The sequence below is a fragment of the Sinohyriopsis cumingii genome, chromosome 14 (genome assembly GCF_028554795.1).
Source record: "Sinohyriopsis cumingii isolate HCF-2022 chromosome 14, ASM2855479v2, whole genome shotgun sequence".
NCBI lineage: Eukaryota > Metazoa > Mollusca > Bivalvia > Unionida > Unionidae > Sinohyriopsis > Sinohyriopsis cumingii.
Genome location: NC_142974.1, coordinates 44,700,236 through 44,726,290, shown reverse-complemented (window position 1 = coordinate 44,726,290; position 26,055 = coordinate 44,700,236). Strand labels below are relative to the sequence as shown.

The 26,055-nt window shown below is 33.9% G+C and overlaps 1 protein-coding gene across 1 annotated transcript; it reads right to left on the bottom strand.

Annotated features, from left to right (window-relative positions):
* Positions 1 to 1,216: 1,216 nt before the first annotated feature.
* LOC149783678 (uncharacterized) lies at positions 1,217 to 16,228 on the bottom strand. Its single transcript, XM_089932888.1, has 5 exons — positions 16,178 to 16,228; positions 11,775 to 11,968; positions 5,555 to 5,609; positions 2,204 to 2,903; positions 1,217 to 1,362 (listed from the first exon to the last, which is right to left on the bottom strand). Exons 1-5 carry the CDS (start codon positions 16,226 to 16,228, stop codon positions 1,217 to 1,219), a joined length of 1,146 nt encoding a protein of 381 aa, XP_089789014.1.
* Positions 16,229 to 26,055: the final 9,827 nt, after the last annotated feature.

Genomic DNA, 26,055 nt, shown 5'->3' with positions numbered 1-26,055 from the left:
ACTGTCCATTCAAGAGAAATAGCAACAAGATGTATAATATTTTCATTGTCCAATTGGCACCATTTTCATTCAGGACCAAATAGCTATCATTGTCAGTCTTCTGGTGAAAATCTATATCTACAGATCTTTCCATTGAGGAGTAGCAATACCAAGATTTTTTAGATGGCTGCAAAGGTGGATAGGGTGGATTTAGATCAACACCATTTTTGTTTAGAACCAACCAAGCATACTTAATAAGGTTTCTGGTGAAAACATGATGTTGATATGATTTGTCATCTAGTCAGAATATAGATCATTTTTCTAGACAGCTGCAGTGGTGGCCGTATTGAATATCAGACTGGATCAAGTTTTACTGATGTTAGATCAGCACCATTTTTCATTAGAACCAACTAACAATATTTTCAAGATGCATGATGTGGTAGTCATATGGGATGTCTTAGCTGTATCATTTTCATTTAAGGCCAAATAGACATTGGGATGAATGTGTACGCATGTTTCATGGTACCTTATTTACCATATATATTGGTTCATGGTAAAATATTTCTGTTCTGTCCCAAAACGTATGGTGAAACTTCTTTTCACCTAGGTCATGTGTCCCAAGACTTATAAATTTGTGTTGAATTTGTGCCCCCCCCCCCCACTGCATGTTGCAATAATATAGATAAACGAAATGCTTATATAATAATAAAATGAAAGAAACTAACCTTATATTTGTATCATATATTCATCTTTGTTCATCATGAGCAATTTATTAACGAAAACAATATATCCATGACTACGTATATGTAGTGTACTGTCATCCTCAATCTAATCTAGGAGGAGTAGTGATAATAGACTTGTGCTGATAATTGCATGAATGTTAAACACTGTACAATTAACAACAGGCCATTCCACAAGCACTTCTGCTCAGAATTTACTTTAGTTAAAAGTTTGATGAATCAAGCAAGAAGAACCTACAATCTTTACAAAATAATGTTTGGACAACATTATTACAATAAATACAAAACAATCTTTCTTTAACCTATTATTTTCTGTTTTTATTGTTTCACTTCATATATTTGAAATGTGGGAATGAATATCTATAATAACATGCACTTACATGACAGATGATTATTTTCCATATCATCATATTTTACATCAACTTACTTTAGAAGTAAATAAGAAAGAAAATAAAAACCAGTAATTATATATAGGTGTATGTACCTAAGTGTGAGTATCACTTGCACACATGTTGCCTAATAAGTCCACTATTAAAACCACGTGCATCTACACCTCTTGTGCTAGAAGAATAAACTCCTTTATCAGGTTTTACGGCCTCTGAGAGTGCTGTCATCAATATTGAATGAATATCATCTGCTGCAGCTGCAAAAAAAGGATGTATGATTATAGTACAAAATTAAACATTTTTCAGTGGAAATTTTCAAAGAGTGGATGGGTACCAACAAAAGAATTATTTTTGCATGCTAGATACAATTGATACATAAATATAATTCTAAACTGTCAAGTGCAAAAGCAACTGTTAATTTTTATCTTTAATTATGATTGATTGATTGACTAATTCGTGTCCATTGACACATCACATGAAAGACTAATCATTGCCAAGGAAAAGGCGGTGCAATGCCAAGGGCCAGAGAAAGACACTGTGGCAGCCAAGCCTGGATGGGTGAGATGAGATTCTCACTTGAAACTCACTTTTTGTGACTGGCACACTCAACACGACTGGCACACTCAGCATGAAAACAACGTTAACTTCACACTTATGCTTGATACAAACTAATTTTATAAAATCTCTGTTTGATTGATACTGTTATATATTCTCCCTGGCACTGTAGCATACAAGTCAGCTGCTATAAATCATTTCTGAAAACATATTCCAGCAGAATTCACTTTTTCTACAAATCTAAAGAAGGCACTCTTTAAAAACTTTGTTATATCCTTCAAAACCACAAAGAAAATGATTATTTATGAAATAAGAAAGGAATGGAGTCATGTTCATTACATGCAATGCTGAATATTAAGGCAATGGATTTGGGGGTCCAGTTGTTTTTAAAATAAAAATAGAAACAGGATAGTGTGACATTTTAAAATATTTTTATTGCTTTTTTATTGGCTAATGATCAATAGTTGTCAGGAGCAGAAAAGTGGAGCACTTATGTGCTTAAAAATTACAAATGCTGAATAAGTAAAATAGTTATTTATTTACCATCCATTTGTTTTTTGTACTCCTGGAATGTCTTTTGTAATTCATGGGCTTCATGAGGCATGATGACCTGGTTCTTACGCTTTTCTAATTCTTCATGGAAGTTTTGATTACCAGTTAAATTTTCGATGTCAAGAAGAACCTCATCAATCATTTTCCAGTATTCCTCAGACTCTTTCTGGCTTATCTTTCCATCCACTGAATGACCACTGATTATATTCCTGTATAAGCGGATCCTCTCCACACTTGCTCCAAGTGTTGTGTCTCTTGGCTGATCTGTTGGAGGGTTTCCCCAGCCATTTGATGGAGCAGGAAGTGCACTGATATTTCTTATTATAGTATACAGTAAGGAAATATCAAAGTTGTCCACTGTCCCTGCGTAGCGACCTTGTGGATCTGGGAATACCAGTTGAGACTGATCTTTGTTCAGTCTGCTTAAGTTGGTCTGGTTGGCTAGGATTGCCTGGTAGATGCTTGTGTGCGGTGCAGGAACTTGGGTCAGGAGGATTTCCCTCAGAGCATCTGCACAAACAGTTGTCAGTGCATTACACAGACGATCATGGTTCATGTGTTCCTGGGTAATAGGTTCATCTTCTTGGTCCTCTTCAAAATCAGCTGGATGTCTTTCCTCCATTCCTTGTTGCTGTTGCTTACAGTTTTGTTTGACCTGTAGGAAAGGGGCAGACTTTTTAAGTATTGGAAGCTGGAAAACATCACCAAACAAATGAGCAATTTAATATTTTTTTAAAAATTCAAAGCATAAACACTGATAAACAATTGTATGGTAAGGATTTGCATCATGTTACTTCCCATGCACAAAAGAAGAGGTACTATATGTAAAATTCATTCACAATATCTTTTGTTTTCGACTAATATTTTATATTTAGGGTTTATAGTAGATGTAAGTATTTAAAAAAGCAAGATTTCTATACATGTCTATATATATTTCTAACATTCCTATAAATTTCTATATTTTACAAAATTATATAGTTTGAAATGGTGAAATTGGCAAAAATACTCAGTAACATATTTTTTTAAAAACTCTTTTGATAAAATAAAATAAAGGAATTTCCATTTAAAGACGTTACAACTTTCCTATTTAACATACAGTGTGTTTTCCATCTGCACGTAGTATGTTTTAGTGCATTTGTATAAACTTACAGAGCACTAGCACTTAATGTCAAACAAATTCAACTATTCTTCATGTTCAACAAAGTTAGATAAATCTTAACAGATTCTCTAACAAAATTTAACTTCTCAAATTTTTTTATTAATCTTAAAAAATATCAACATGGGTATGAGATGGGAATCAAAGGCAATCAAATTCAGTTAACTGGATGTCCCTCTGTCTTCTGCAGTCAGGTCATACAAATAAATAATAATGCGATCTGGCTGTTACCTTTGTGGCACGGCTGTAATTTGATGGATGTGGAAAATGTAACAAATCATTCTGTCTCAAAGGACATTACAGTTAAAATGCAAAAGGGAGAAGAAACTGATCAGTGACTTTGACTATTAATATTAAACCTTGACTGTGACACATGTGATGTCATAAAACAATAACATCTGAAAGCTATGGCTCATCCTGAAGCTCAAACAGATTTTAAGAGATAAAGCAGAGACAAAAAGCCAACTCTGATATGACCTCTGAAGTGGAATGCAACAAATTTTCTAAAGACAATAGACAAATATACCAAATATGTGTGACCTTAAGCTGCTCAAAAGTTAAAGAGGACAAGTGAAAATGGACCTGAAATCTAAAATGTTACCTCTACCCAAAATACAATACATCCAATGTGGTGTAGGAAGAATTGGGAAATTTATGCTAAAGAGCTGTAAGGATACTATGATGGAAAACTGTGACATGACCATCTGAGCATAAATTAAGCAAACACAAATGGAAGTTCTTGTGCAGCAGCCTATGCACAAGATAAATTGAAGGCATTTGACTTCCTGCAAATGTAAAGAAGGTTATCAAGTAAGTACAATGTGCTTGTGGCAAAATATTACTGGAAATAAGTCTGTACCTACAAAGCAAAACACTGCTTTACAGGGCAATAATTTTTATATTTTTTTTACTTTTCTCAAGGTGAATAATGAATAAAGATCTCAAAAATCAAAATAAGTGGTTTCAAATTAGGAATTTTTGGTATGCTGGATAAAAACTCAGAATGATTCCAGTTAAACTGGAATGCATAACAGGTATACCGCTGACCATAACCATTGATCTTTTGACCCCAATATCAATTTATTTTGTGGTCAAGAAAACTTGTATACATTCCTTACCTGCAAGTTCTGTGGGCAAGAAAATATAGATTATCTACAAACCATCCTTAAACCAATGCAGCTCATTCTATAAATCACTTTTTCAATATGCACATTGTTACATATATTTGATTTAATTTATATTTAACTTAATTGTTTGTAAGTTTTAAAATCTTTTTACTTTTAATTTCATTACATGTCAGAATAATGTAGTTTTGTTTACTAGGAATTTGATATTTTCCAGAAATTAATTTGACCTTAGATTTTGATCATTTACACTGAACATTGTATCATATGTTGACCTTATTCCTGACCTTAATTCAGAAAATTTCTTAGAGAAGTAAACAACTTTTTATTATCTTATTGTTAGAATAAAATGATTGGTGTTTGTCAGGATCATACTGGGACTACATGCTATTAGGCATGAACGCTTCTGGAGGATTCTAGAAAGTTTACCCTCATCTGGGAATCTGTTCTGCATTTCATAAGTTACTGTATAATCTTTGTTTACTGAGATATTTTGTCAGTTTGGGATTTTCCTTTACACTGGAAAGTGTGTGTGTTCATGACCAGTTTTGAGAATTACATTTTAAATTTTCTTCAGATTATTTGGATTTTAAAAGATTAATTCGTTTCTCTGAAAATATTTTAGTGCTCATACAAATTCTTGAACAAAGGTATTTCTAAAAAAATTTATTCAGATTGCCAACACTGGATTGTTATTTCTTGTGTTTCTTTAGCTAAATGACAGCACTGTACAGGATGCAACATACGTCATCGCCTTCCACCTTGGATTCATTAGAACATTTCATTATTAGGACTTCTAAAATTTTAATTTGTGGATTATTCTTGGATTACTTTTGGATTTGATTCTTAAAACTGTAAGTTCTTATTTTTTTATTTTTAGTGCTTTTCCAGGGAAGTAAATTATTTGTTAAATTTTTCAAAGTTTGTTGTTTTCTCTTATTCTTTTGTTATTGTTTATTCGAGCCTAAACACATAACATAAGACACATTCAAAAACTCATCCCTGCATCCTGGATAGATATATAAGCAAGACATGGAATCTCAGTTTCTAAGTCCATCTCACCTGTGGAGAGTAGACAATATAATCATTTTTCTGAACAAGAATCCAACAGAGAATTCTATAAAAGAATGGATTAAATTAGGTACTGTACTCCCTGGTTTGAAACAAATTCCACTTTTGGGAATATAATCTGTACTTTGTGAATACCACAAAATGCAAAAAACTTGCTCTATGAGGCCAAGTTCCAATTAAGATGTTAATTGTGCTTACACAATGCATGACCAAGACTAATTCAGACAGTGTGTGATTATATAGTATATTTGAATGATTATCAAACTGATCCAAGTACATGTGCTGTCATTTGGATATGTACATACCATCTGGAACTAGAACCTAAGGTTTAGCTGATATAGACTGAATGTGCCATCATACAACATGGACTGAGTTTACAACAAGCAATACCCTGCTAACGTTGGACTAAATGCACACAATTAAATTGTTTTACATAACTTGAACATGTTGAATGCATACAAAATGTCTTGATAAGTCTTTAACTGAATAAAATATGCAGACATGCTGATAAAAAGATTTGCCAGCAGTGTAGCATGTGGTATTAATTACTTCATTAACACTTTAGCTACTGGTATTGTGTATACACTCGCATCTTCTTTATAGGATTGGTTTTCCATGGCTGTTATCCATGTAAACATGTTAAGTGTCAGTCATTATCAGTGCACCTAAGGATAATTAAGCTTACTTATTAAAATTTATAACACATTAATTTACTGTCAGCACCCAGGAAGTCTAATGCATTATTTAAACTGTCAGCCATGTGTATCTGTAAACAGATGGGGCTGATTCATTGAGATCATAGTCAATTTTCAACATTAAAATAGATGTAACATAGCAAGTCCTTTTTGTGTACTTTACTGAAATGGCATTAAGATGATACCACAAAATATCTCTACAACAGTGTATCATATCCATGATATATATCAGGCAACCTTTACGTCCGTCTCTTTGACAAACAATCATAACGTTGTTTCTGTTTAAAATCAACAGAAAAAATACACACAGGTTAAAATGTCTTGAAAAGAATGTTTCAGGTCAAAAATATATTATAAGAATAAATTATAGTTTACCACCTCTAAATTCCAAATTCATAAACACAAGTACTGTATGTAGACCATCACCAAAATCCTGTGTTATAAATTACAAGACTTTCTAAATGGGATGGAATTCTGGGTTGGAGGGTGTGAGTGGAATTGTTATAAAGATAAAGAAATTAGTCATGTTTCGGAGTTGGACTTTGTGTCTGCTACTTGTGCTTATATGACTTAAATGACAATTTGGGAATGGAAAGGGTTATGATGTATTGAATTCAAACACATATTTTCAATCTCAGAATAATAATTTTTTATAGCACACACACGTCAGATGAAAAACAAGAAGATTATATTGGTACTTGAACAGACCTATATCCGTCTTGTATTATATCTCTTTTACATTTTTGTCAGCATGTTTTACGATATCATAAATGTCTGACTTTTCTTCTCCAGGACTTTGTTTCAAGCTGTAACCTCATCTTCTCTTGATCTTAAATCCTACCAAGAGCTTTCGTATATAGAGCCTTTATAGGAATTGTTAATTAAGAAGGGTATCAGTGTTGAAGTGAGGGAACTTGGAGATCAGACCATGGACTGAATATCAGCATGGAGTTTTTCATTTTCAATATCTGTGGCTTCTATTGGTGCTTTCAACTGATATCTTCTACATAGGTTCTGTCTGTCAGGTTATAATTATACTGTGTGAAACTGGTGACTAAGGCAGTTATCATTGATACCCTTGTATTTGGGATATTTATCTTGAGAAAGGCAAAGATGCACACACCTTTACTGTTGCAACAGTTAATGTGTACTTCAATCAAGAAGTACATGTGTTCTGTACAGTGACATCTTGTGCACAAAAGTTTAAGTGTCTTCAATGCTAACATTTCAGTTTATGATCCCTTTTATAATCAATATCCTGCACATAAGGGAGGCAGAAAACACTCATTACTGAAAAGGAAACCATTTGGATTCCACCTGGAATGGAAATAGTCCAGGCAGTAAAGAGATGGAGAATGATTTCAATAAGATTTCGGTCTGACTTGCACCACTTATTTGAGGAGTAAATTTTTTCACCTGGCTATGGCAGAAAATACAGTCATGTTTAAATATGTCATTACTTGTATTTGCTTTTGAAATTAATACAAGGTGGAATTTGGGTTAAGAATAAGAGAGAATTGATTATTAAAAATTACAAAATGATTACATTTTGGATCTAGAATTCTTAGGATAATTTCTGCTAGAGTTAATAACAAAGAATTTGTACCAGAGATAACTAAAACAACGAGCTTTAATATATGGGTTTCCATTTCTATAGCCCTAACATTGATAAATGTATTTGAAATTGTCAATGAAACGAGAAATCTGCATTTATGACATTACAATTGTGATCACTTTAAATTTGCCAAGTGCACTGCAAAGATACAAACGAATTTTTTGCAATCAATGATTTTGTTCTTACTGTTCCCTCTAGGGTGTATCAAATTCTGTTAATGCTAATCTGTTAACAAGGTTTTAGGTTTGTAGGAAGAAAATGTTAACAAAATAATTTAAACAGCAGACGGTTCACTAGAAATAAACACAATATAATTAGGCTAACTAGAACAGAGCTTGGTTATTATATATCATACACACTGTGTGAAGTGTACATTTTTACTTACATCCTGAAAACCTTCAATGAAACATGTAGATCATCTTTGAACTTCCAGTAATTCTATTTTGTTAAATATTTAATATTATTACCGGATTTACATTTTTAGTCTGGTAAATATCAAACCTTTTAATAATAATAATAATAAACTCCATCATCATTCATCAATTAAGGTAAATTCATTTGATTTATTTCATGCATTATATATTTTTTCATGTAATTTCAATCATAAAATAATGAATTATATTTTGTCAATAAAAAAAGAAATCATCTTATTTCATTATAAAATTCAATTATTCTGAACATTTTCTTTTGCCTTTAATTATCAAACATGTTATATTTGTATATCTTGTTACTGTAAATGTTATTGTTATTATTATAATCATTATTATTATTATTATCATTATTATTGTTATTATTATTATTATTATTATTATTATTATTATTATTATTTGATACCAGATGAAAACAAGAATTGGCAGTTCTTATTATACTAACAAATAAACAAAAACATTACAATGTAATGACATATATATATATATATATATATATATATATATATATATATATATATATATATATATATATATATATATATATATATATATATATGGAATACAAATAATATGGTGAATAACAATCCTTATAAGTGCACTGGATCCAGCAAGGCATCACGTGTGTCTGGAATTAAGATAACTGTAATAAACTGATAGTGAATATTATGGCTCCTCGATTTCTAGGTCAATAAAAAATATTTTCCAGCATCTGCATCAAGTTAAAGTAAACAAGCTGCAACATAATAAATTTAAATGTTTCATTCCTGTAGAAATAGTGATGTAAAGTTTTGCAAACACAATGGTCTGTCTGTTTTATTTGTTTTTCTTGTCCTTTTTTTGTATTTGCCCTTAAAAAAAGACTCATTAAGAGTCAAAATGACTCAGGCTAATTAGATACTAGTTTTGCCCTGTTTGTTGTCAGTTTATTCCGTTTATATATATATATATAACATGTGAAGCAAAATCAGTCTTACAGTTGATTTTAGTTTTTAATTGGGATGAATTTAATTATTTAAATTATTCACTGCAATTACAAAGTGCTCAATAATTTTCTTGGACTGAAACATTAATCTGGAATAATTGTGAATTCAGACAAGGACAATTCTGATTATATTATTGTGATGCATCAAAAGACTGTTAGCACACTGCCACATTCCAGGTTATTGGCACATTAGCATGTTCAGGGCACATCAACACATTCAATATTTGTACTTATTTGGAACATCACTGGAAATCAATTGGAATTTCATACATTAGGACTTGTGATAGAAGTTTTAAGACTCTTTGAGATTTAATTCATAATACTGTAAGTTCTTTATAAATTTTCACTTTGCATTCTAGGGAAATAAATTATTTGTTGAATTTTAAAAAATGTGTTGGCTTTTGCTTTTCCCTGTTACTTTGTTTAGGACAATAGAGTCATAACAGACTGAACAGTTGCCATCATGCAATGAACATGAACTGAGGCATGATCATAATCAGATGTCATATATGTACATATAGGCATTCTTCTAATTTTATATTCAGTGATTCAAATTTTTAAAACGTATTAGTGATTCTTTTTCAAAAGTCTGAAAAAAATTTAATGAAAAATTTTGTTATTTTTTTTAAGATATAAAGCGCTGAATGTTTAACAGATATGATGTTGAAACCCTTCTAAAATGGATGGTAAAGAAAAATTTGTTGTTCTCTTTAAAAGTCACATATGAATGTTTTATTAGATCAGTCACTAAAGGAATTTGTTAAATGTATCACATCACTACTTTTGGAGCAGTCAGTAGAAAAAGACTGAATTACAAGTGACTTTGTTGACTGAATTAAGGTGTGGCACCTCTTAATTTTAAACCAAATATCTTAACATCAGTTAAAGCTAACATGTTGATTATTTCAAAGAATGATTTATGCCAGATAGCTTTTTTAATAAATCGTTTCCTTCCTTTCAAACTTTAGTTAGACTGCATACATGCCAACACCCCCCTCGAGAGGTATAAGCATTATTATTGCTATAAGTGGCAAAAACGCATAATTTGGGCATAAAAAGTATAATCCATATATTACATGCTAGAATTACAGCACATACGAAAAAGATAAATTTTTAATACTAACCTGATTTGGCAGCTGGTCAAAATTCTAGTCACAAAGGGCAAAATCCATATGGATTAGATCCAGAATACAAACACAAAATATACCGAAAAATTACTTATATTCAGCACTCACTTCAGCTAGTCTAGATCTGCAACTTTCGCTGAATAATCATAAACTGGAACTCTGCAATGATCATGATTAGGTGCTCAGAGTACTGTATTACATTACTCTCATATTCTTCCTTTGTAAAGTGGTATTGATTTGATAAGGAAACTACTCTTACGCTAATCTTGCACAGTAGTCATCTTTTTAAGAATATTCTCAAATTTATGAGTGGAATTAAAGAAATGATAATAAAAGAACAAAAACAACTTTTTACTGCATCATTTTGTGTATTTTTTTTATGTAGCAAAAAAGCATAATCCATACACAGTCTAGCAGAAAATGTAATATGATGAAAGAAACGTAATGCTTGGCATGTATGAGACTGGAAGAATGGTGAAATGTATGATAAACAACAGCATTGGGGATTGTCATGAACACCACATGTTTCTAAGACTCTTGAGTGATTTGGAATATTTAGCTAAATTAAATCTATTGTGTCCATGTTATATAGTATATGTTGCTGTAACCTATTTATGTGGATGATGCTGTATCTGGGACAACCAAAAAAAGAAGGGAAAATGCAGGATTTTATCGGAGGATTCTTGTTTACAAGAGATGGTTCACTGTACTTTAAATGGCTAACATTCTTGTATTTCACCTAAAAGTGTATTATTTTAACCTGGGGAGGGGGGTCAAACAATCTAACAACATCCACACCCACCCTTATCTGGATTCACTTCTGAAGTGATGATCCAGATTTTCTGATGCTGAAAGCTCAACATGACCTTGCAATCAATATTGCTTTATTGTGATTATACCCGATGCAAAGGACAACATATCTGATAGATTCTAGGAGACCTTTCTTTGGGCTTATCATAGGGTGACTAATGTATTTGTACTCACCTCATCCTGAAACCAAAATTTTAATAGTTCTCTTGACACAAGTGACTCTTGTCATGGGAATGGCAAACTGTTTTTTTTTTTCATTCTCTTGAAGCAGCGACACTGTAATCAGGCCCTCAAGACTGTCTGCATCTGAACGAGGGTACTGTAAATTTATCTCAAACTGCAGGCTCTGGTCCAGGTTTCCAATTATCTTTGACAGATTATCATTGATGACCTTTCGGGCTTCACTGCAAAGCTTTGATGACCAACTCATATCTGTGACTCGCATCTTTGTCACTCGTGCAAAGATGACATGGTCTCTGAAGTACAGGGTCAATCTGTGATTATGGTCGAGGTCAAACACACATCAGCCACAATAGATTATATTCTCTGACTTTTGCTTAGCAATGGGCCAGTGAGTCAAACAGGCACCAATAAGTCTATGGAATACAGGTGGTGGTAAAAAATTGTCTGTACAAACAAAGCAAAGAACTGCTGTGCTCTCCATCTCTGGATCTGATTCAGGGGAGATTACTTCTTTTGGCATGGCCTGCCGAAGCATACATGGAGCAAGGTAGTAATCCTCTTCCTGAAACACATTAAGAGCACCTTAAGTTCCATACCCTGAAATAAATGTTTTTTTTGCATAAATTAAGATAAATGCATGTACATAACAACAATAATTGTGTCCATGAGATACAAACCCTTACCTTGCATATTTGGCACCTGATAATCAGCTCAACCTGGGTGGTAAGCTAAGCAATTAATTTGGCTAGCCTTCTTTTATGAACCTGTATCCCTATGTAAGTCTTAATATTGAATCTATTGTGATAGTTTAGCCTTATTCATTATGATATTGGTATTTAGTACCAAGTAGACATCATAAGAAGTCTTCATTTGGCAATGTAGCAATAACAATTAGATTTTCAAGATGGCCAATTAGATAATCATATTAAACATCATATGGGCACTTTATTCAATTACAATGATTTAGACATTACAAGAAGCCTTACAGTGAAAACCCCATGCTGATATGACCATTCATCTGGGAGATATAGTGATTTTGAACATAAACACTTTGGCAGGTATACTCAAAGTCTGAAAGGCACAATTATGACCAACATCAGAATGAGTGTTTAGTAAACAACACATGCTGATAAGTAGTGGTAATATTTTCAAGATGGTCGATGTTCTAGTCATATTGGACATCAGATAGAAACCATTTTCATTAATGACCAACCATAAGTCTTCTAGTGAAAGCCTGGTGGCATTGTTACCTTTAATTCAGAAGATTAGCATTAACAAGATTTGCGTAAGGGCCACTGTGTATATTAACAATATTTTCATTTAGGACAAACTAGACATCATAAGCTGTTTTCTGGTAAAAACCCATGACAATATTACTTTTCATTCAGAAGTACCAATCACAAGATTTTCAAAATGGCTACTGCAGTGGCCATGATGGACATCACGCCACCATCATTTTCATATAGTGCCAACCTGACATCATCAACAGTTTTCTAGTGAAAACCCCATGTCAATACGAGTTTCTTTTCAGAAAGACTAGCAACAACAAAATTTTCAAGATGAAGGCTTTTTGAGCTCCAATAATCTGATATATTTCATAACTTTAAAAATTATTGTCACCATCACTATCATCAGCCAGTATTTGCCAAATGAAATTGTCATCTAAAGATGAACCAAACTGGGAATCAGCCATTTGGGGTTTTCTAGGTAGCCTGGATTTTAAACAAGCATTTGTAAAACTTCCTCAATGAAAGGTTTTAATTATGACATAGTGTTTGTTCCAGGGCCCAATGTGCCAATCAAATTTAGTTGAATAACGAAGTCAAGTGTGACGCACTGGTGGTGTAGCTTTCAAATTTGATCAAAGTAAATCAGATACAAATCAACATAGAAACTTCACATAAAATGAAGAAAAGTACTTCATTATACATGTGAACACATTTGAAATATCCCCTGTATAATGAGCATGCTGTTGGGATAAGTTAATTAGCATAAAATGAGGGGGGCAGGCACATCATGAACCAAATCTCTTTGTGTTAATTGGTACAAGTCGAGTGAGTTACTCTCAATAGTCTTTGTCATTTTTACTAATAAATATGAGTGCTTGTGCCTGCAACAGCTCAGATGTATTCTCAATTTAAAGAATAAATAAAACAAATGACTTATAATTATTCATGACTGCTGAAGATTAAAATAATGTGCAAGTTGTAAGTATTGTTTGTATCGATTCTTGACCTCTTATATCAATATGTGTATCGATACTGCAAAAGTATCGATGCATCAATGTATCGATGAATCATTTCACCTCTAATTACAACACTCTCAATCATATATTTATGTCCTAATAAAATAGATTTTTTGTTTTAATGCTCTGTCCATATTTTCACCTGATTTTAACTGTCCAGCTAAGCCCAGTCATGCAAAGAAAATGTGCTCAAGACAGATGAATTCAGACTGACTGAAATGTTTATTTTGTACATTTTGATTATGTACTAGATAGATTTTCTGATGGGGTTGGGAATAAGCAGTATTAAGAATTTTTATAAATTTGGCTGCTTGACCTAGGTCTATGAAATTATTCAATTTTTATACCAGTTTGAAAATGTCTTTTTTATATACATTTATATTTTCAAAGCAAGCTTATAAAACTATTTAATCTGAAGTACTTTTTAATTATTTTACATTTTCCCCAATGTTTAGGTACAAACAGATTTTAGTGAAAACCTTGCTCAGAAACTGCTTCATACTATACAAATGAAGTCAAATAATGGCAGATGTGTGATAGCATCTGTTTGATTGACAGAATTTACTTTAAAGTAGGCTATATGTACTTGTCAAGCATAATGTATTCATGTATGCTGTTGCTGTTGTTGTTGTTGTGGGCTTTAACGCCATTTTTCAGTACACGATAGGCTATACATGGCGGCCAGTATTAATGGTGGAGGAAGAACCACGGAAAACTCAAAAAAAGAACCACCGACGCACGAGAAGCTAGTGGCAAGATTTTTCACATACCAACATTGGCCAAATCCAAGACTCAAACCCATGCAGACAGAGGTGAGACGGCAGTGATCTGTAACAGAAAGCGCTTTAAACGACTCAACCACTCGGGGATACTATTCATGTATGCAGATCAGCTTCCAATGAGCTTAGTGTGAGTAGTACTGCACAAGGTAAATAAACCAGTTTAATGATTGTACATAAAGAGAAATGAATTAAACGAAGAAAAATGTTAATGTAGTTCCTAGCAAGTAAAAAATATGCTTAGACATATATTTTACCCATAACGAGTAGTACTCTCCAAAATGAATACACATATTTTTTAAGTGTCATGACTATACTGAAAAAGGTTACAGAGAACTGAGCTAAATGTAAATCTAATAAAATAGATTTTTTGTTTTAATGCTCTGTCCATATTTTCACCTGATTTTAACTGTCCAGCTAAGCCCAGTCATGCAAAGAAAATGTGCTCAAGACAGATGAATTCAGACTGACTGAAATGTTTATTTTGTACATTTTGATTATGTACTAGATAGATTTTCTGATGGGGTTGGGAATAAGCAGTATTAAGAATTTTTATAAATTTGGCTGCTTGACCTAGGTCTATGAAATTATTCAATTTTTATACCAGTTTGAAAATGTCTTTTTTATATACATTTATATTTTCAAAGCAAGCTTATAAAACTATTTAATCTGAAGTACTTTTTAATTATTTTACATTTTCCCCAATGTTTAGGTACAAACAGATTTTAGTGAAAACCTTGCTCAGAAACTGCTTCATACTATACAAATGAAGTCAAATAATGGCAGATGTGTGATAGCATCTGTTTGATTGACAGAATTTACTTTAAAGTAGGCTATATGTACTTGTCAAGCATAATGTATTCATGTATGCTGTTGCTGTTGTTGTTGTTGTGGGCTTTAACGCCATTTTTCAGTACACGATAGGCTATACATGGCGGCCAGTATTAATGGTGGAGGAAGAACCACGGAAAACTCAAAAAAAGAACCACCGACGCACGAGAAGCTAGTGGCAAGATTTTTCACATACCAACATTGGCCAAATCCAAGACTCAAACCCATGCAGACAGAGGTGAGACGGCAGTGATCTGTAACAGAAAGCGCTTTAAACGACTCAACCACTCGGGGCCACTATTCATGTATGCAGATCAGCTTCCAATGAGCTTAGTGTGAGTAGTACTGCACAAGGTAAATAAACCAGTTTAATGATTGTACATAAAGAGAAATGAATTAAACGAAGAAAAATGTTAATGTAGTTCCTAGCAAGTAAAAAATATGCTTAGATATATATTTTACCCATAACGAGTAGTACTCTCCAAAATGAATACACATATTTTTTAAGTGTCATGACTATACTGAAAAAGGTTACAGAGAACTGAGCTAAATGTACAAAGTTACGTTCATGGCTACAATAATTACAACAATGGTGTCAGCCAAAAGTGATCCCTATGTCTAGCATAAGGAAATGAGTCTGAAATGTGTGAATACTAGTGTTCACAAGTCAATGGGATGCCTATTCCAATTAAATCTGACCATCATCACATTAATTCAATTTTTTGCTAAAATAAAGATACTCTTTGAATCTAATTTAAATCAGGTACCAAGACTAGTGACAACGCTAAAGTCTAAGTCTATTTTAAGTCAACCAATGGTAATAAGTCTTGGAAATATGTTCTGAATTTGCTAAGCACTTAATTCAAGATAAAAATTTATTTTAATAATGCTTTTCTTGAAAGAAATGCTGTATTACCATCTGTTCAGGAGTAACAATAACAATATTTTCAAGATGGACACCAGCCATGTTGGAAGTTATATCAGCATCATTTTTATTTGGACCAGCTACACATATAAGTCGTTAGTAAAAAATATGTCAAATAGGACCATCCATTCAGAAATAATAACAATAACATTTTAAAGATGGTTATGGTGTTGGCAATGTTGGCTGTCAGATCAGTATTATTTTCATTTACAACAAACAAGACATGATAAGAAGTCTTTCGATTGAAATCTATTTCAATGTGATGACCAGCCATTCAGAAGCAATAGTGACAAGTTGGGCACTGATAGCCATATCTGATACACACTTGAATGTCTCAGAGCTGCTGTTTTAATTTAGGATCAACCAGACATCATAAAAGGTCTTTTATTGAGTAAACACCATTTTTATATGACAATCTGTTCATGAGGAGTAGCTATACATTTTCAAGACAGACACAACTACACAGTGTGGTGGCCATACTGGATATCAGTATGGCACAACTTTCATTTAGGACCAATCATACTATTATAACGTCATTTTGTGCCAAGCCCATTTGATATGACTATCCATTCAGAATAAGTTGGTATAACAATAGTTTCCTGATGATCATCATGGTAGTCATATTAGATGGCATGTCAGCACTATTTTCCTTTAGGACCAGCTAGAGATCATACGAAATCTTTTAGTGAAAATCACATATAAAATTCTATTCAGATTAGATTTTCAACTTGTCTTTCATGGCAGGCAAATTTGTTGTCTGAGGAGCACCATTTTCATTTACAACCAACTAGACCTTGCATGTATGTATGTGTGTAAAGTTATATTGTAGTCCTCCTAGTAGTAGAAGGAGTTGTGATAAAACATTTGTGCTAAGAGACATATTATGGACAGATGACAGATGATCAACAGATGACAGCAATGTTGTCCCCAATATGATAACTGGGTGAAAATTTGTTGATATTCAAAAGAAATTAAGTGAGTTGTTGTGCAGAAATAGTCTGAAAATAAGAAGCCATAACACAAATGAAAATGTTGAATGTTAAAGGTGTAACTCAGCCACAATGGCAAACACGGCCTGGATTTCACCAATATTAAACTGTCAACTGAGTATGATTAAAATTTGATTATAAATAAATAAATTATTGCATGAAAATGAATGTTGACAAGTCCAACAATCAGGGGCTTTAACTCTGCTGAATGATGGAAAATATCAGAAATCAAAATTAAAAATGAGTAACAGACTACCTATAAAATCACATAATAATTTATCGAACTTGGCAAGTCCAACACACTAATCTACTTTGTTTACATACCACTGCAGTTATTATATTGTTTTGCACATGTATTTTATGTTGCAGCTGTAAATAATAAATATATGGTTAGATAAAATCAATTCATTTGCTGCTTTGTGTAAAGATAGTGGTGTTTAATGAAGATATCAAAAGAGCCACCTATTGTCAATGTGATCTACTAAAGAATAAAATGTTAATATTCAAACCACCAATGATATTCTCATCCACTTCCTAAATTTAGTTTTTATTGCACCATTTCAGCTACATTTATTTCATGGTGTACAAAGACATTATCAATGGAACAATTTCCAAGCATTACTTTATAATTTTACATAGAAGAAACGAATTAAGTGTGTTTCAGAGTTTATAATTTACTTTTGGTAAGAACCCAAAAATATTTTCCATACTTTTTATTAAAAGCATCAATATAACACAAAACATTTTCTGTCTTACACTGTGCATGGAAATTCATCCAGAAATTATAATTCAGATTTAACCCTTTACCTCAAGCAAGCGCCTTTGGACGCCTTTACTCGATTCTCATGGAAACACCATTTCATGCCCCGATGCAATTCACATGCAAGTGCATTCTGATGCCTCTACACCATTCTTATGGAAAGACCTTTGATGCCTTCTATAACCATCAACCAGTTTGAGCTGGTTTTCGCAGTGCAATTTCGGGAAAAACCCCTATTAGATACTACATTCATCTATGTGAATGACCATTATATCAGATCACATGGCTGCTGTTTAAATGCTAATTGTAATCTGCTATTTAAAGTAACTGGTTCGTATTCTCCACTCTCTAATTAGTTATTATAAATTATCAAATTCAAATGATTAAGTGGTGTAGACATAGACAAAGAACTTTCGCGTATGAGGAATGGCAGCTGTGGTTGGTCACATGGCTTCAGTGGCTTGATGGTGAATGAGTTCTCTCAAGATTTTAATGCACATAACAAATTCTTCCATGACAAATAATTATACTGCTACAACAATCGGAATTTACTCTTAAATCTTTCCATACGTGATAGATGCGTACCAAAAATGTAAAATGGTTAAAATTGATGCTGAATGTAACATATGCTAAACTGCTATAATAACAGTCAACAGGCAGATCTATGTGTATAGAATCATATAGGTAACAAGTGTTCTACTTATAGTGCACTGCACTGTGTAACTTTGTTACATGTGTATCAAATGCCTAAAAAGGGTTAAACAAGGAAAATGTTCTACGTTGTACAATATACTACATGGAATTGATTCCAAGATTTCTTAAAACATTCCACCTCTTTGATTATGAAGTTCTTCAAACCTAGAACTGAAATCTTAATAATTTGAATTTTTTAATGTCAAGGAAATTAAAAGTAAAGCAAATTTATTAGAAGAGGAAACAAGACAGAGTCCATAAATCATGCAATACTCTTCCACCAAGGTAAACACGAGGCAAAGTGGGTTTGAGAAAGGTAAGTGTTTCATTTAAACATAGGTCATATGCATTAAGTTAAATTTGACTAAACTTATGAAATTGAACTTGATATGATCAACTTAATCTTAGACTTCTTATTATAGTGTTTACACTCCATGCATCGGGTCCATCCAAAGTTATTTTCCAATAGAAAAATTCATAATGCAAACTTCTGAGTTAAATGTGATCAAAAGTCAATCATATACTTCCTTAAAAAGGTGCAACAAAACTTGACTTGCATCTTCTTCTTAAGCCTTATGCCAAACTGGTTTCACCAAATTAAAAACCATATTTCTTTTCTTTCAAAATGAAATGTATTATGTACTAAATGAAACAGTATATGGTACACATGGATATGTTTGGATTTAACTACATATCACCACTCTCATGGCGATATGAAGCCCATTTGAAAGTTAAGTCTACAAATGTAAGTGTAAAGAAATGCAAACGAAAACTTAAGAAGAAACACCTATCAAAAAAACATAAATAGTAAGTGCTAGAAGATAATAGTTCAAAGTACCAACATTAAAACTGGGTTCAGTGCATATAAAATGAATGATAAAGGTGACAAATATAAACTCTTAAATGTATAGGGTACAAATTTGTAATATAAACCACAATCTCTCAAGAAAACATACGGACTGACAGGACATAAAGACGAACATAAAGAATGACCAGCACTGACACTATATACCTACTCTATAGGATGCATTATTGGTGGTTGAACATTGGGTAATCGGGTGAATTAAAAATGCACTAATATAATTTTAAACATTATATATATATATATATATATATATATATATATATATATATATATATATATATATATATATATATATATATATATATATATGCAGACCTTGATCTCTTTTCCAACCTCACTGAATGATCTTGGCCTGGTGACGATATTGAGCATCTCCATTAGACGCAAGATATGCATATTGTTGTCACGGAATTCTGCATTTTTTCCTTTGTCCATATGACATCTAGAAATCAACAACATGAGGTCACAAAGACAGTAATACCAATGTCAAGCCGTCATACAACTTGAAGCCAATAGGAAAACTAAATAGTGTGTGTACATATTTGCCAATTATGAATTTACTATGGCTGGGACCTAGAAAACGCCAAGATCGTGTACGAGTTTAACGGTTGCTTATTTCACGGATGTCCACCTCTGCTACCCTGAACGTAACACTAAAAATCAGTTTCTACAACGAACCATGGAAGATTGTACCAGGCCACTTGTCAACGATGCAGTTAGAACAGCAAGGATACCAAGTGGTGAAAATGTGGGAACACGAGTACGATCACCGTTTGAAAACCGATCCCGAGTTTCAACGCATCGAAGAAAGTTACAAGTTGGTGGAACCCCCTGAACCAAAAGGATAGTTTGTACGGAGGAAGGACAAATGCCATCTGTTTGCCGTACCACGCTGACGAAGATAAAGAAGAAGAAATCAAATACTTGGACGTGTGCTCGCTCTATCCTTACGTGTGCAAATGTTGTCACTTTCCTCTAGGGCACCCGCATTTGCTGACGGAACACATCGACCTGGACCACATTCGACAATACGAAGGCTTGATCAAGTGCAAAGTCTTGCCTCCCATTGACTTGTACCATACCGTGTTACTTCACCATTGCCAAGGCAAACTGATATTTCCCCTGTGCCGTACTTGCGCCGAAACGAGCAACCAAGACAAGACAGAGTATTGAACAGAACCTTCCCGGTACTTCCAGGTCATTCACGACAAAATCAAATACATGAAACACGTGGACGCCGTTTGTGAGGATTTGATCTTAATCATTTACGAAGAAGATATGGACTTTGCACAAGGCGAAGAATTTGGAAATGTCATCATTGCGGCTTAGTGACAGCCCATGCTCGCTTAAAATTGTACGAAGCTTTAGAACTGTTAGGTGATTGTGTCCTGTACTTTTACACGGACAGTTGCATCTACATCAATCGCCCAGTCAACGTCACCCTGCCATCGAATGAGAACGTTTAGGAGCCTGAACAAACGAACACTCCGACGACAAGATTCTAAGTTTCGCTTGTGGCGGTCCTAAATTTTACAGCTACGAATACCGGGACCCACAAGAAGAAGTGCACACCGAGTGTAAATTGAAAGGATTGACTCTCCATTATCGCACAAATCAAGTGGTGAACTTTGGCGTATTGAAAGAAGCATTGCAGTCTGGAGAGGATGGAAACTTCGAAGTGACCACCCACGAACCAAACAAGATTGAACGTTCACCCACTCACCAAATCGTCAGTCGACCCTTGGAAAAACTGTATCAAATCGTGTACTAGAAGCGAGTGAGGCTTCCCAACCACATCACTTTGCCGTACGGTTACGTCGATATTGTTCATCATATAAAAAGGGACAATATGCAAGACCGATAGTTCATTGTCACTACCAAAGTCAATCAAAAATAATGAATACTTTCAGACAGCAGGTTTCGAGCGCAATGCTCAAGTCGAATGAGAAACTCAGGTGCGATTATATGCCTTGCGATCACATTGCCAATGCAGTGTCACATCTTAGTTGTTTATTTACTAATACCATGACAAACTACGTACAACCAGTGCAACTTCCAGACCACAAACATTTACCTTATGGACATGCTGATATCACCCACTATAAATAGGGACGACGTCGAAGAACGACACTTCATTGCGAGGACAAGCGTCGAGAAAGTTCAGTCACTCACAGAGAAGGAACAAATATCATTGACCTCTTTCAACACCATGCCGTCACAGCAAAGTGCGTCCAAGAAGGGAAAGGATTCAGTATACCTAAAGGAGTAATTTAGCATCTAAATGACTCAGACAGCGACCTCGAAAAAATGTAGGAGGACAACAACTACAAGGTGAAACTTAAAGACTTCACATCTGTCGTTCCAGCCAAGGAAGTACATGTAGCAGGTTTCATTACGGACCTACTTGATTCACTGTTAGAGGAACTCAAATGTCATTGCCAAGTCAAAGATCCAGGTCGTTTGAGCTTATCTATGTATCACGACAATTTGAACTCGCCTGTATGTCTTGGGTTTAGCACTCCTGCAGAACCAACTTCTTCCAAACATTTGAGGGCCATAGAAGGCATGCAGATGATGAGAGAATATTTTTACATCACCGATGGAAAAGTGACCATTCATATAGTATACGTTGTACCTCCATGGGAAGAAGACGATGACTGCACTGGATCTTCTTACCGATAAGTGTAACCTAGCACGATGGACATAACAGCAGATTTACGAATGAAAGGGAGTACGTGATGGGAAATATCTACGCTGGGACACAAATGGTAGCTGACCAGATTTTTAACAACGTGTGAGACGGATATAGAGAGAAACATGAACTTTGTCCAATTTGATTGGTTGTTACTTGTTTTGTTTTAGCCTTTTCTTATAAACGAACATTAAATGTAAATACGTTGCATATGAAGTGATTTTAGAAGGAGTGAACTTTTAATTTTAAACAGTAGTTTACTAGAGCCAAGAACTAAATAACTCGTAAATAGTATTGTTAACTGTCCAAATGTGTATGTATTAAATGGATAGTGTTTAGACCAGAGCACAGGCCAGAGAGCCCATGTATATACTTGAATAAATGTTTTGAACCGATACAACAGCCTTTTGTTTTCGAGTCTCTATTCTATCTGTGAGTCTTTCTTTAGAATATTTCTGTCCTATTTTCTGTGTGTTTCGATGTGTATTTCTTTGTTCCTGTCTGTATATGTTCGTCCCTATCAACCCTTTGTCTCTACAAAGACATTTCACCCTATAAAAAGTTTTGACCCTATAAACCCAATGACGTCACCAATGTTCAATTCCCATTGACCCCCAGGTGACATTCCCATGTTAAATTCCCATTGAAGCCAAAGTACAAACCCCATATTTTAACGTTAAAGTCCCATTGACGCTAAAGCGCCCCACTTAACCACTTAGACTTGTTGCAGAGGGCAATAATTCAACAAAGGAACTATGTCATTAGTAATTAAGTCCACCTTTCAATTAGACATTTCTCACATTACCCCACTTACCCTATTTCGCAAATCATAAAAAGTGTGTGGCAATATCAGTAAGAAGACATTTCTCACATTACCCCAATTAGTCTATCTCGCAAACCATAAAAAGTGTGTGGCAATATCTGTAAGAAGACATTTCTCACATTACCCCAAAAAGCCTACTTCGCAAACCATAAAACGTGTGTGGCAATATCAGTAAGAAGACATTTCTCACATTACCCCACTTAGCCTATCTCGAAAACCATAATAAGTGTGTGGCAACATCTGTAAGAAAATATTTCTCACATTACCCCAATTAGCCTATCTCGCAAACCATAAAACGTGTGTGGCAATATCTGTAAGAAGACATTTCTCACATTACCCCAATTAGTCTATCTCGCAAACCATAAAAAGTGTGTGGCAATATCTGTCAGAAGATATTTCTCATAACAACGGACGTCTAGTGCACAACACTCATTTTAAGTGTATTTCAAACAAGATTCATCAAACTAGATCTTAATATGCATACACGCAAGCCTACTGTAACCAACACAAAAACATCTTTTATGAAACGCACCAGGTCTTCATGCATGACTACTGATACGAGGTGCATGCAAAAGTATTGAATGATCTTATGGAAGCCATGCTTATCTCCCACCCCACCCCAAATCGTAAATGAAGCACACGCAAATCACTTACATATGCAAGAACACAACCGTACTCGTACACCTATCTCTTACAGACGCAGGAAAATCAACACTCACCTATCGCATGTTCCACTGCATTTAATTATCCAGTCAGTTCCATCTTATAATAACTTCTAGAGTGTTAGAAGCCTCTTTGGTGTTGATTTATTTTCAAATTAAGAAATGAAGAGAAAAATGCTTAACACTGATAGAACCTTCTGAATATTCATGTGTTTTTTGCAAACTGGACCATTTCCTCAAAGTTGTGCTAAATCGATTCTTCAAGTTTACTTTCAAAAGACTATTACGCTTTTATGGTCTTAAATTGAAAAAAGTGAAAGCCAGCAAGTGTTATACAATTTAACAAATAATTCATTTCCTTATAGTACAAAGTGATAAATTAATAAAATATTTTATAGTATTATGAAAGAAATCCAAAATAGTCCCAAAAGTTCTAGATTAAGTTAAAAATAATACAGTATGTATTCTAAATAACTTCCAGTTCTATTCCGAATGAAGTGCAATTTTGAATGTACTGATGTGTCAGTAGCCTTGAGCAGTGTTGATATGCTAACAGTCTTTATGTAACACAACAATATAATCCAAAATGTCTTTAAATAAATTCAGTTATTAGAAATATTTTTTAGTCCTGGAAACTATGAGAACCTTGTAATTCCAAGTTAAATTGAAATAAATTATATAAGTACCGACTGAACACAACTAAATTACTGTCTCCACTACAGACATATAATATAGGAATAATTAATTATATTACTTAATATCTAATATTTAATACCAAGACACAGCTTAGGAACCAAGATACGTGTCAAATGTTAATTTCTAGAACATTACAACTTGTCAACAAAGTAGAGTTCTTTAACAGATAACCAATCAGAAAGCCAATGACCAGAATTGGCAAGTGGGAAACCAGTGACCTGAGCTCAAATCATATCAAATTCGTCAACAATGATAATTATATACCTTCCCTCTACCTATCTACACACCCGATAAAAAAAAACAGTCAGAAAAACTCTGGAGAGAAATGCGATCTACCCTGATTGTTTCATCTTCACAAATTGAAACCGATTGCGTGTATTATCTTAGGTCCCGCGGTGGTCAGTAGACATGCTAGAGTGTGTATTCTAGTCGCATCCAAATATTAATCGAGATGGAGAAACCAAACTATTCCAACGAGACGCCAGAAGAAAAGAGGGACGACGATATTCTGCGTAACCCAACACTCTGAAAGAAGTGTTAGCACACGTTCACACAAGTTTGAAGACCTGAGAGATTATAGTCAAGACCAGTTACTTCAACTGCAAGACCTTTAATGAAATGATCAGCCAAGAGAGAAAGTTGTTCGGAAGCTCCTGGAAATTATTTGTCTTACATTCGACCTACTCAAAAAGCGACTTCTAGCACATTTCGGTGCACATTTATACAGTGCAACTTAAAGATTTCAAATCTGACGTTCGACTAGAACAAGAATCTTGCTTTACTACACATATTCGTAAATCAATATTGGAGAAATTTAAACGATACTGCCAGAATTAGAAAGTCAAGGATAAAAGGTTAGAGAATGTGCGAACACAACTAAGAAAAACTCTCAAAAAAGGTCCAGATTTTAAACACATCGTCGAAGACAACAATGTGGTATGATCGAACCTTTAAAAACACGCAGCCGCGGTACTTGCACACCTGTGTGAACACTGTCAGTAGTATATGACAGTGACATAGCTTCCAATGGGACTTCCATGTTGAAAAGGGTCCAAAACTATAGTTGAAATTTGATAGCCTCAAAGAGGTCTTAAGTTAAATACCTCAAACGTTATTTCAACATGAGAAATTTTATGGTCGAACGCTTATAGCAGTAATGGAGTCAAAATTTTATAGTCTCAAAACGGGATAAAATGGGACAAACGTTTATAGGCGTCTATGAGATTTTAACAGGGCAAGGTTATAGGTATCTACTATCCAACAGCCACTTTTGATAACAATTCAGCAAACATTTTTTGAGTAAGAACACCAACGTTTTGAATAAAATCTAGCACACAACATTAGCTTATCATCCAACACCCGTGTTTTTTATTGGTATTTGACAACCCGCACTATATTATTAACGCGCGGCATGTAGCCACTAAACTAAAAAAACCTACACTTACTATCTAGCGAAAACAGGCAAACCTAGCATCACACATGAGTGTTAGGATATAATAAAAAGGGGACGAACTTGCACAAATCTGCTATGACACAGGACCATGAAGGGGAATGTTTATATTCTCTCTGTACCCACAATCATAAAGGTGGGTTTATAGTTTCAAGTTTTAGTTGGCTGTAATTCTGGACATAAACATACCCAAAACATACAAAGACAAAGAGTCTGTTTAACTTTTTAGACATTTAATT